The 12,910-nt window shown below is 46.9% G+C and overlaps 1 protein-coding gene across 1 annotated transcript in view; it reads right to left on the bottom strand.

Annotated features, from left to right (window-relative positions):
• Nucleotides 1-3,146: 3,146 nt before the first annotated feature.
• Nucleotides 3,147-12,910, bottom strand: part of DRP2 (dystrophin related protein 2) — a 66,940-nt gene continuing 57,176 nt past the window's right edge. The window contains exons 18-24 of the mRNA XM_015427278.1: nt 12,257-12,322; nt 10,709-10,852; nt 10,192-10,420; nt 8,079-8,199; nt 5,656-5,742; nt 4,703-4,790; nt 3,147-3,365 (exon numbers count right to left, since the gene is read on the bottom strand). Of these exons, the coding sequence (XP_015282764.1) occupies nt 4,738-4,790; nt 5,656-5,742; nt 8,079-8,199; nt 10,192-10,420; nt 10,709-10,852; nt 12,257-12,322 (700 nt within the window). The 3' untranslated portion in view covers nt 3,147-3,365; nt 4,703-4,737. The remainder of the gene's footprint in view (nt 3,366-4,702; nt 4,791-5,655; nt 5,743-8,078; nt 8,200-10,191; nt 10,421-10,708; nt 10,853-12,256; nt 12,323-12,910) is intronic.

Genomic DNA, 12,910 nt, shown 5'->3' with positions numbered 1-12,910 from the left:
TACAACTCACCCACCAAGAATGATTCGACAGTCATAAGCTCCTTTCTGTTAGGAGTCAGTCACACATGTCCCTCAAAAGAGAACTTCATGTTTCTGGTTGTATTGTAGTTTTTCATCTTTAATAAAGCTATTAAAAAGAGAGAGAGAGAGAGAGAGAGAGAACTTCTCTAGCTTTAATAAAGCTATTAAAAAGAGAGAGAGAACTTCTCTAGAATGCCAACTTTGAAGGCCCCAGAATGGTAGATCTAGTTGATCTCCAGCATCAAACTTCAGGTGAAATCCTGAGCTCATTAGACCACATCTACCTGTTGAATATGTCACATTCTTGACAAGAAAGAAAGGAAGTGTAACTCACAGGGTCGCCAGGTCCCCGCCCCCCCGACCATTGGCAGGGGAGTAAGTTTGCCAGGTCCAGGTTGAAAAACTCCTGGAGATTTGGGGGTGGACCCTGGGGAGAACAGGGACCTCAGTGAGGTACAATGCCATAGAGTCCACCATCCAAAGCACCAATTTTCTCCATGGGAGGTTATCTCTGTAGTCTGGAGACGAGCAGGAATTCCAGGGGATCCCCAGGTCCCACCTGGAGGCTGGCATCCATAGTAATATGTGCTTTCTGTTTAAACAGGAGATGCATAGCACAACCCTATGCCACCTGGTCTTACAATTGGTCCTAATGTGTCAACCTGGTGCCTGAACACTAATTGCAGTATGGGCGATAAGGGCATTTATGTCCATTTTCCTTCCAACTGTGGCTCTAGACTATGGATAACATTAGAGCTCAGATACACCTGGGAGCATTCCAGTTCTTCCATTCTAGAACTGCATGAGAGAAAACTGTACTCTGGCCCTAGAATATTATTTTAGATTAACTCCATTATTCCATACCATCTGGAGTCAACCATGTTTTCACATGCTGGATTTAACTGCTGGTTGGGAACTGGCTGGCCTATGGACTGCATCTGGCCCACAAGCACTCCCCAGTGGACCTAGCTGTCAACGGCATCTTTCTGATTAGTAAAGAAGCACTTATCTCTGGCCAGCTTCTCCTCATAGTTTGGGTGCAGCAACCATTAAAAAAAGAGAGGGCATCACCTCTGACATGCACCACCTAGGATAAGCAGCCCATGATTTTCAAATGCAGCCTGTGTTTCTGTTATGAGAAGCACAGGAGTAGGATGAAAGGGGGGAAAGGGGACAGGCCTTGGCCCTTCACCAGTGGCCACAGGATGTCTCACATCCACATCAGTTTTGATCAAACAAGGACTTATTTCCTAGGTAGAGTGGAGGTGGTGGTGCATCCGACTTGCATCAAAACTTCCCACTGATCCGGTACGATGTTGTCATGCCCAAATTCAGTGCACAGCTAAAATGATGGGGCGACTCTGTTGGCCTTGCTGTAAGCCACAGAGACCCCAGTGTTCCACCTTCCTTCCTTTCTCAGCCAGAGAAATGGGGGAGACACCGTTTCCACCCATTTGCCTGCTTACTTCATGGCGGTATCCACCATGAGGCAGGGCTGCTTGAGCCACTACAGTTAGGTTGCATCAGTCGAAGCTGATTTAATCCAAGCTAAATCCATGTTTAGTTATTCCAGTGCAACCAAGCTGGCTGAAATGGAAGGAGTTCAGCCTAACCGAAGGCCCAGTAAGAGGCAAGGGTTCCCAATCAGCCCTACTGTACAACTGCAGCTTGCCTGGTGGAAACAGGAGAGCTTGCTAATTTTCCATCATAAGAGAAGGCACTCTACCCATTGCATCACTAACGAGGGCTCTGTGCTTTCATGCCCCTGCAGCTGAGCATTCCTTAGTGTGTTTCCTTCCACTGTCACTTAACTGGTACAATAAATATCTTGGTACATCAATATAGCCCTCACCTGGATGGCCCAGGCTAGCCAGATCTTATCAGATCTCAGACTCTAAGCAGCATTGGACCTGGGTAGTACTTGGATGGGACATCACTAAGGAGATGGGCACCAGCAAATCACCTCTGTTCGTCTCTTGCCTTGAAAACTCTATGGCCTTATAACAGGGCAGGTGACTGGTCACTTGGCTCAGCAGGTGGTCTTCAGCCACAGCAAGGTCCTTCCTACCACCTACCACCTGTGATCCCTTTAACTGGATGGACGTTGGGACCTCATCAGGCAAAGGATATGCTCTGATCTATGGCCCCAGCCCATCAGTACACAACGCTGTGCCAGAAGTGTGTGGCCACTAGTCATGCGCATCTCATATCTGAACCAATGATGGGGGACTGCAGCCCACTTCACAAAATATAAACAAACCATATAGGGAGGCAGAGGCCAAGCTCCAAGTTATCCCTGTTCTCCGGACGTCCCTTGGACAGAGATCATTCCAACTCCAAAAGGAAGCACAGAAAAAATCTAGCCTCTTTGAAAAATCTGCCGGGGCAGGTGAGAGAAGGGGATTTGCCTCTCATTCACAACAACAAGAGCCTGAAGCAGACCACAGCGGTGAGGCAGACTGAAACACAGAACGAGGAATTAGAATTTAATGCAAGAGGGAGTCCATGACAGCACTTAAATACAGTATGTATAATACGTATTTATATATATATAAATTATATATATTTATAAATATGCAAATTAATACAATAAGGCTCTCTTGTTATAAAAGCTTCTGTCCTGTGATGCTGCTACTGCCACTGGAACTGTGTGTTTTAAAACCTGCCACCTCCCTCACTTTCTGTTCTTATAGGATTTGCTCTGGGTAGCTTTTCCTAATGAATTCAGTTGATAACAGTGACACACAATCCCTTTTAAGTTCCTTTCACAATGTACCCAACCCTAAACAGAATTTTCTTTCTTTTCTTATTTAAAAAAGTTGATTTTTTAAAAAAGATTCGTAGCTGTTAGTCACCGTGAGACCCTGTCCCCTGCTATCAAAATGGCCGCCTGGTGAAGCCTGCAGGCCATTCACTTTGGACGACATCCGCCGAGAGCCACTTCCTGACTCAACCCAAATTGGGCACACAAAAGTTCACAGACTGAAGGGAGAAAAATGCGATTCCTGTCAGTTTGTGGTTGTGCAGAAAGGCTCCTCCGTGTACTCTTCACTTTCTCCTGTCAGAGTTCCTTGAACTCAGGCTTCTGTCATCTTGACTGAACTTTAAGCATTTCTGGTCTTCCCTTCAAACAAGCCCTCTGGAGTAACCAAGGAGTACTCTCCCGAGAGCTGTAGCCTGTGAGGATTCCAGTGACGTTCTACAGAAAGTGCCCCCGTAAGGATCCGAGTGAAGCCTACCACAGGGGAAAGAACGGAGGTCAGAGGAGAAGAGTGGTTGTCAATGAACCAGTTAAACAAAGCCTCTTGTTGCTTGTAGAAGGTGTTAGATTAGTGAGGTAGGACCTGAAAGGGAAAGCAGAAGAGGATCACATACAGTGAAATTAGCAATGGCGTCTTGGATTGCAATCTTCACCAGATTCAATTCAGAGAAGGAAAGGGTTTTCTGGTGAAGACGTAGATGGGTTTTTAGGTAGTTTAAATGATGGGTATTATCCACCCTGTCCAATAATTATGCTTGTAACTTGCACAATTACTGCCCAGTTGTGCACTCATCTTAGTTTTTAGTATTAACATTAGTAGCTCTCACAAAAGCTCAGACACTGTGCCTTAGCAATAACAGCAATTATACATGTTAAATCAGCTTACATACAGGTTGACTTATTTGCTGATCTTCGCAGAACAGACCTCGTCAGAATCTTTGATTATGTTTCCCCCCTGAATTTGTTCACATCTAGCTATTTTAGAATCCCATGCAAAGATGACAATAAAAAGACTTTTTCCAACTTTTTTTGTTTCACCGTTTTGATTATCTCAGAAACAATGGAAATAGTGTACTTTTAACCCGCATGCACACGACACAAGAGACTAAGCCTACCTCCAAATGAATAAAGACTGTAGAAATTAATAAGTAATCAAGAGAGGATTCATGAAACCTCTTTGGCGATGATGGAGTGATGGGGAGCTAGTGTGGCTCAGTGGGGGAGCACCTGCTTTGCATGCAGAAGGTCCCCGCATCTCCAGCTAAAAGGATTGGGTAGGAAGTGATATGTGACCTTGGACACAATACTGTAAACAATACTGACTTTGATGGACCAGAGGTCAGATTCAGGATAAGGCAGCTTTATGCATTCATGAGTGTGGGATTCATGACATTACAAGCACCAGCCAATCAGCACTGTGCAAAGCCATTTTAGGCTGCAAACTCACAAAATTGTTTTTTCATGAATTCAACCCTGGAGAGAAAATGCTACATTTGAACACAAGAAGACACACTCCCACGATGCTTCTTTTGCACAGATAACATTAGCTTTGTATGCACGTATGATGTCCTCTACCAAAGGGTAACTGTAGCTCAACTCAGGGGGCAATATCCTGGGGGTAATCCTAATGTATCCCAAAGTAAGTGCTGCTGAAACATAATGTGTTCAAACACAAAAACGTCTCTCATTGTCTTTCCTTAGTGTTTTTCCTGATAGTAATTTTTGTTCTCTAACAATACACAGAAAAATTAGGGTCTATCATGCCTTTGAGGACAAACAGAACGCTTTTGCATTTGCACCTGCTGGATTAATACCAATACACTGACAAAGCAGTCAACATAAGGTTAGAGGTTTGGAATGCCAGACACCGATTTTGTAAACAGCCAGGCAAGAAGCAAGTTTTAACACAACGGCTAATACCAGCTTGCTGCCCATTTTCAGAGCTTTAAAAGCATCTAGGAGAACTTGAAAGACTTCTTCAGGAAGGCCAGAGGGTGTGGTCTTTGCCCTGTCAGAAGAAAAGGGGGATGTGACTCTTGGTCATGACTAAATCACAAACTCGGAAAGCATTTTGTCTATAGCTTTCTGCCGAGGAATCTGAGAGGGGCTAGGCAACAAAGAATTCACTACTTAATTACCCAGGGTTCCTTGGGTGACACCATGACTGACATACTTGGGACGTATCTGTAGTATAAACCTGGTGCCCTAGATTGGGACAGTGAGAGAAGATGTATGATTTCACTTTATTTCCCCTAATTCATGCCAACAGGAACAAAGTTTGATCTGCTCCCAACACACATAGTTTGCTCTAACCGTGGGCCATTTCCACACAGGTTGTGTGATAGAATGGGAAAGGCACAACAAAAGGGGTTAGAGACTTACTTGTTAAAATGGCAGCTGGGAATTCAGAGAACCTCTTACACATATTGTTATGGCATTATATGGATATAACACCATTAAGTTGCTGATTAAAAAAAAATTAAAAAGTCCTGGCGATGCTGAGGGACTGGGAATTGCTGCTGTCAGGGGACTAGGGCAGGGAAACTATAGAGAAACCTGCCATGTGGAAACCCCCTTTGCTATCTGCAATGAGAAAACGACACATGCTTGTCCTCCTGTGGAAAACACCATGGTGAGTGAGTGTGAGTGAATGTGGAAAACACCATGGTGAGTGAGTGTGAGTGAATGTGTGTTGTGTGTGTGGTTGTGTGCGTGTGAGAGAGACAGAGAGATCAGAGACCCCCTAAGTGCAGCTGACCCCCTGCTTCTTTCTTCTCCCCGCGCCCATAGATAGGTCATATCTTACTCCTCCTCTCAAAGTGGAGTGGCAGTCCAACCAAGGGCACACACCTACAGGATTCCATGCACTATACCTCCAGAGCTGGGGAAAGCATTCCGTAGCTTCTCCATGATATCCTCCAGACACAGGCTGACGTCCTGAGTACTCACCTCCGCCTCGTCTGAGGGAAAGAAAAAGGACGAGAGAACAACGTTCATGTGACCTGGTTGCGCGAATGCCACGGGACAGGGCTGAAACCTGGCCGCCTCAAGGGGCAAAACCCTCTGTCAGTCGAAGGCAATTCAGTTAAGAGGGGCTGAGAGGCCTGTATGTGGCTGGACCTCAGATTTGCTCTCCTTCAGTTCTGTTCTCAAACAGGTGATACAATAAAAAAAGAATTTGGTATGTCCGAGGATATGCAAAGGGCACATTCCAGAGAATAACCACAACCACCCTCCTCCAGCCTGGCTGTAGGGACTAGAGGCCTTGATGGTGGACGAGAGATTTTTTCAGGGAAGGCGAAGCCTTAGAACCTCTGCTTATAGAAATTAAGCCCCAGCTGAACTGATTTTCTCCTTGGCAGGAAGGGCAAGTGTTATCTGTATCTCAACCAACAAGCTTCCTTGGGAGATATTTAGGTAACTTCTTTTAGCTCCCTGGGACTGTTTCTAGCACAGGGAAAAGGCTTAAATGTCCCTCGCAATCTCAATCAGAACCGGGCCCTCATGTGCTTGATAATGGCATTAAAAAAGGATTAGGAGGCCCTGACCTGGGTAGCCCAGGCAAACCCAATCTTGTCAGATCTCGGAAGCTAAGCAGGGCCAACCCTGGCAAGTATTTGGATGGGAGACCGCCAAAGAGTACCGGGGCCGGGAGGCCAGAGACAGGCTATCAAGCCATTTTTCTGAATGTCCTCTGTGCCCCAGTAGGAGTCGCCAAAGGTCGCCATGACTTCCAGGCACGGGAGCGCGCGCGCACACACACACACACAAATGCAAAAATACCAAAAAAAGATTAGGAGCTCTGATTATGGATCTCCCAGCATCTCACCCTGAGCAGCAGGGAAGGGCTTTCAAACCTATCATCCTCCAGCCAAGCTTCAACTGGGGGACAGGGGGGTAGAAAGGCACATGCAATTGGGAAGAGGAAGAAGAAAGGAGCTGTGACAGAGGGTTCCTTTCCTTTGTCCAATTAAAGCTCTATGGTTCAGGGAAATTTCATTTATACTCTCTCTATATTTTCCCAAAGACAAAAGGAGTAAAAAACCCCCTGCAACATCCAAAGTTAAGAACATAACATAAGAACATAAGAGATGCCAATGTTGGATCAGGCCAAAGGCCCATCCATCCAACACTCTGTATCACACAGTGGCCAGAAATACCAGGTGCCATCAGGATGTCCACCAGTGGGGCCAGGACATTAGAAGCCCTCCCACTGTTGACCCCTCCCCCAAGCACCAAGAAGACAGAGCATCACTTGCCCCAGAGTCCCTATCTATACCTTGTGGCTAATAGCCACTGATGGACCTCTGCTCCATAGGCTTATCTAATTCCCTTTTGAAGCCGTCCATGCTTGTAGCCGCCACCACCTCCTGTGGCAGTGAATTACATGTGTTAATCACTCATATAATAGGATTCTGGTCTGAGAGTAGGAAGGGGACCACCCTGCTTGGATTAGGGTCATAGAAACTCACCACCCTTGCTAGAATAAAACTACCCCTTAAGTTATAATATAGAGGACACTCCAATAAAAAATGAGAAACTGTATCTATTTTAGCAAAGGAGCAAGAAAGAGTAGGGAAGTTGCAGAAAGCGGCCTCTCGTAACCCCCGTTGAATGGGCATTCATTCTAGCGAGAAGAAAAGCCCTAAGAAGACCAGGTGAGGTCAGATAGTAAGCATAGCAGGGAAGAGAATCAGACGGAAGAATTCCAAAACATTGCGATGAACAAACTAGTCGAGCACAAAGAATAGAGCTATTCTAATCAATCTGCCTAGTAGGAGCTGCGGTGGCTCAAGTGGTTAAGATGCTGAACTGCAGGCTGTGGAAGGTCAGTAGTTCAGCAGTTCGAGACCCCGGGTGTGCCACATGATGGAGTGAGCTCCCGTCTCTAGTTCCAGCTCCTGCCAACATAGCAGTTCGAAAGCAAGAAATTGCAAGTAGATAAATAGGTACCACTTCAGTGGGAAGGTAACAGCGTTCCGTCCACCTTGGTGTTTAGTCATGCCGGCCACATGACCACGGAAACGTCTACGGACAGCGCTGGCTCTTCGGCTTTGAAACAGAGATGAGCACTGCAACCCTAGAGTCGGATTCAACGGGCTTTCGAGCAAGGGAACCTTTACCTTTAATCAACCTGCCTAATCCGTTTTTTAATTGCAGTTACTGATTCAGCGAGCCCTGTGCCAAGGGCCCATAAAATCTGTCTTGTTCAGTACTGTGAAAATGCCTTCAGCAGCTTGGCAATAAAAGGCATAAGAAATTCAAGAAGGACCCCAGCAGCCCTACGGAGCCTCACCTGCTGTTTCTGTGTTTGGCGTGCTGGCGTCTTTTTCCGTGGCCTGAGTCTCCTCCGATGGGTGGGGAGAAGACGCCAAGGATGAAGCAGTAGAACCATCTCCTTTGGTATCTGCTGGTGGCTGAGAAGAGAAACAGGAAGGATGTTCCTCCTCGGCTTCTCAGTCAGTGTTCCTCTAGCTTTCCCCCAATGACACAACTACCCCAGCCCATCTTTCACACCTGCTACCTCATAAGGACAACAGCAGTGTCAGGGTTGGTTAGTGGCTATATATAGAATAATCCCTTGTAACGCTTGACTTTCTCCTTCCTGTTTCCCTTCCTTAGCTACCCCTTCTCCACATAGCCGATGGAGATGTATGTGGGCTTGGACCCCTCAGAGGATTTAGAAGATTGTTACTGGCCCAAGGTCACCCAGTAAACTTCATGGCTGAACAGGGATTTGAACCTGGTACCACACCAGATCCTCCCTTTTCTGTCTCTCCCGTGGCCAAGCTTTAGATTGGAAGAGCCACAGGGACAGGACCTGTCTTTACTACTTATGGTGTGCTATGAAGTGGCACATACGGGGGCAGTCCTCTCTACGAGTAACAACTGAGATTTTTTTTGCAATCTAGAATGTAAAGTACATGATTGATAAAGTTAATATTTAACAAGATTGCCTTAGATAAAATATGCCACCAAGACTTAGTTTCATTTTAATTTTAATTTAAAAAAAATTAAAAATTGAAATTTTGGATTCAAAATGGAAGTTTTCATGAAAATGAAAGGCCAAATTCCAAATGCATATGACAAGTTTTTTCCCTCCAGTTCTGCAACAGAATAGACGGTATCGTCCCGTTTCATTGTCCTCTCTCAAGACACAACCATTTTCAGATTGTCTTTGGCAGCGTGATACTGTATGATTGATTTAACAACGCAATTCACCAAAGTTGTATCCGGCCACCACAGTTTTGGTCAGGACAAGAACCTGCTTAGTTTATTCTTGGGAACTCACTCCATTGTGTGCTTCCTTGCTTAGAAAGTCTTTGATTGGACCATAGTTTGTTATAATGTCGAGATTCAGTTGCTTTGACAAACTGGAGTGTACTTCTTTCCCACAAAACAGGATTCTAAACCAGGAGTAAACCATGAGTTATTAGTATCCTAGTGTGCGGGTGAGAACCCCAATTTGTTCCTGTTTCTATATGCAGATATCACAACAAATTGTGATTCCATCAAAAACTTCCCTAAACTAGGAGACCTTTGGTATCAGGGCCAATTCACATAATGCAAAGTCCTTGCAGCCACCACAAGGATGTATGCAGAACTGGTTCTGTTTGCCTGTCATGCATGGCGAAAGTGCTTCCATCTCTCTGCTATGCTGCTTTCATGGCCTGAAATGGCCCTCACGAACTGCTGTTTGCTCCACTGGAAAAATTACACCTAGCCACATAATTTATGTAACTTTCCCACAGAAAATAATGGCTTCCCACGGCTGCTTCAGAACATGAAAATGGAACAGGGGTGAAGGCTGAAGCCTGTTCTGACCGTATGCTGTGGTGTGAGAACTGGGCCTGCATGCATCTGTGAAGCACCAAACTCCCATCACAAGTCTGATACAAAGTCCTCCTTGTGGTCATGGGGATTTTGTATTGTGAGAATGGTGCCTCAGCTGTGCAGGTAAAGCAGGGTTGCCAACCTTCGGGTGGTGGCTGGAGGTCTCCTGGGATGGGATTACAACTGATTTCCAGGTTACAGATAAAAGTTCCCTGGGAGCAAATGGCTGTTTTGGAAGATGGACTCTATGACATGGTACCCTGCTCAGGTCTCTACCCTCCTCAAACCTCCCCCTTCCCAGGCTCCACCCCCAAACTCTCCGGGACTATCCCAACCCGGCAACCCTAAGATAAAGGGAAGAAGGGGGGGAATCTGAAACCAACACTTTCTCAGCATGAACAAACTGATCTGTTTGAAATGGTCTGTATGCAGCTCAGCTCTGTGGGTGAGGATGCGGTGAGTTAAGATCTGCAGATCGTTTGAGAGCCGCTGGTTTATGGAGTGAAGGCAGGCTGAGTTACACCGCGGCCCAAGCAGGTCCAGAGCAGTCGCGTGACTCGGCCTACGGGAAATACCTGCAGAAGCAGCTCCCTCAGCCGGTGCAGCTGAGACTCCAGCTGCTTGTTGTGGTCTTCCAAGATCTGCATGCGGGTCTCCAGGCGGCTCTTGTGCTGTCGAAGGATCCGGGCCTCTGCCAGCAGCTCTTCGTTGTGAGGATCCTGTGCCGATTCCGGCGCTCCTTCTGCTGACTCCGCCGCCTCCTCGTGCTGCCATTTCAGACGCTTCAGCTCTCCCTGGAGAACCCTGCAGAAGAAATCGAGCTGAATGGAAGTGGCAAACTTGCCAGCCTTTGGCAGTTCACAGACACCTGGCCACTTAACGATTTGTGCTTGAAGGGAGGACACCCATTCACGGGAGACTGGTGCAGACATCCCAAAGTTCAGGCTTCCTGCTGCATTCCCAGTAGCCCCCAAACTAGGCTAAGTTCACAAGCACTGTTGGGAACTTCTGCTCCTTCCACCCTTGAAGATCACAAAAAGAGATCCTTGTGATTCTTACCATACCTTCCTCGTGCTGGCTACTCCCCCTCACCTGTTTTCATCTTCCAGATGGGCCAGGATTCTCTCCAGTTCGCCTTTATCGTCTGTGCTGGAGCTGTCTTGGGCCTGCTGGCTGGAGACGGGCTCTCTGTCCGTGATGGGGCTGGAATGGCGTAGAAGGTACTGATCTTCATCCCTGTTGCAGGCAGAGCGGCGGTGAGGTTGAGGCAGCAGAGGGGGATGCTGCGGGAGGGAGGCCAGGTTTTCCTGCTCTAAGGCGGACAGCTGGAGTCCCTCACAGGAGAAGGACACGGCGGCGGGGAAAACTAGAGCACCTGGGAAGCACGCCTTGATGTTAACCATGCAAAGCTGCTTTTTGGTAAGACTACTGGCCCATTTAGCCCAGTACTGTTTGCTTGGCCTGCTTTGTGGGGTTACAGGCTGAGATCTTTCTGAAACTGCTGTGCAATGGGAAGGGCCGTGGCTCAATGGCACAACATCTGCTTGGCACGCAGAAGGTCCCCGGTTCAATCCCTGGCATCTCCAGTTAGAGTGAAAGACCTCTACCTGAGACCCTGGAGAGGTGCTGCCGAGCAGAGTAGACAACACTGACCTTGATGGACCAACACTGTGATTCATTATATAAGGCAGCTTCATGGGTCCTTTCAGATGAGATGCCGTAGACTCAGCATAAGACCGTCTGCATATTAAGCATGCGTTTTACCCCAATCTATTGACCCTCCCCAGCGTGAACACAGGAAGCTGCCTTGCCCAGAACTCTCTACTTTGAGTGGTGGCAGCCTAGCAAGGTTGTAAGACAGGGGTCTTGCCAGTCACGCTAAGTGTAATCCTATTCTGTACCCAGCTCTGCCACTGAACGATGCCTGCGCCCCACTGGCCTCGCCAAATGTCTTCAAGCCACTGGCCTGCTAAGCCTTTGCCACGTCCACTCTATCTTATTCTGCTGCTGCATGTGACAGCAAATCCAAGCTCTTCAATCCATGTTTCCTTATGATACTGTGCATGTGTGCCTATGGCAGATTTTGCAAGGCACACCTATGCATACTGTAGGTGTAGGCGCTAGTTCCTTTGGGAGCAGCAGGTTAGCAGTTGCCTTTCCTACCTCACATTCTAGGAGACAGGGAGAAAATGCCTTTCTTCTCCATCTGGCAGACAACTGAAGTGTGCGTATTAAAAATACAGGTGACATGAACCTATGTACAGCTTTGTTTCCATGCTGCTCGCTTCTTCCACCGGCACATGCACCCAACATGCCCTATAAAAATCCTCTAGCTTTTATCACTGGGAGGAATAAGCCTTGTGATGAAATGTGCTGATGTGCCATTTGTGCTCATTCCCCCCATCCCCATCTAAAGGAAAGTAATGCCAGTAGGGAATGTACACGTGGGACTCTTCTCAGCCCACAAGAAGGGGAGGGGGATGTCCCGGGATCCTCTAAATGGCCACGAGGTCAGTGCCTAAATCTCTTGATTCAGCTGAGCCTCTGTTCACATGTTAGGGTTTTCCTATCCCCCTCCCCTCAATTCAACCGGGCTTCCAGATCTCTACCGAAATCGTAAAAAGAGCAGCTGGAACTTACAAGCTGTCGTCTGGAGAAAGGCTGTCATTGTAAAAAGAGGAATTCTGGCTTTCCATTTCAGCAAGCCTGCAGGAAACAAAACAAGATCAATGAACAGGGGGAAACTAATGAGGAGAGAAAAATACCTTCTTAGGGGCTGCGATCAGACATCCAGTTTGAACTGTTGTCATTCCCTTCCAGATTTAAAATGCACGATCGGACTGCAACATCTGTCTGTCATGCCTCAGTTGTCTGCATCCCACCCACCCCTTTATTCCATGTTTCTTTGATGCCTGCGAAAGTCCAGTCCTTTTGGGCTGAGCTGGATTCAAACTGGATTTCTTGTTGTATGATTGCACCCAAGCTTTTCAGGCAGGTCTGACCGGTCTCTTGTTTTCCAGCCACCATTTTTTTAAACTAGTTAGTGATGTGCACATAACTGCATATTTGAACCTCTTTCTCTCAAAACTGTGTTTTCTTTATAAACATTTCAAAGAAAGATGCCTCTGTACTTCAGCTTTTTTCTGTGCTTCAGGGAAGGGGTTAATAGAAAAGATTAGAGAGGGAGGACGGCGGTGAGCTACATATCCCAGCAGGCTCATCAGTGCTTGTGTACATGCTGATGGCCCCACTCCCTGGCTGCTGCATCTGATTGCTCAAGGACAGGGTGAAAAC

The sequence above is a fragment of the Gekko japonicus genome, unplaced genomic scaffold (assembly GCF_001447785.1).
Source record: "Gekko japonicus isolate JY-2015 unplaced genomic scaffold, Gekko_japonicus_V1.1 scaffold1498, whole genome shotgun sequence".
NCBI lineage: Eukaryota > Metazoa > Chordata > Lepidosauria > Squamata > Gekkonidae > Gekko > Gekko japonicus.
This window is presented reverse-complemented; position numbering and strand designations above follow the sequence as displayed.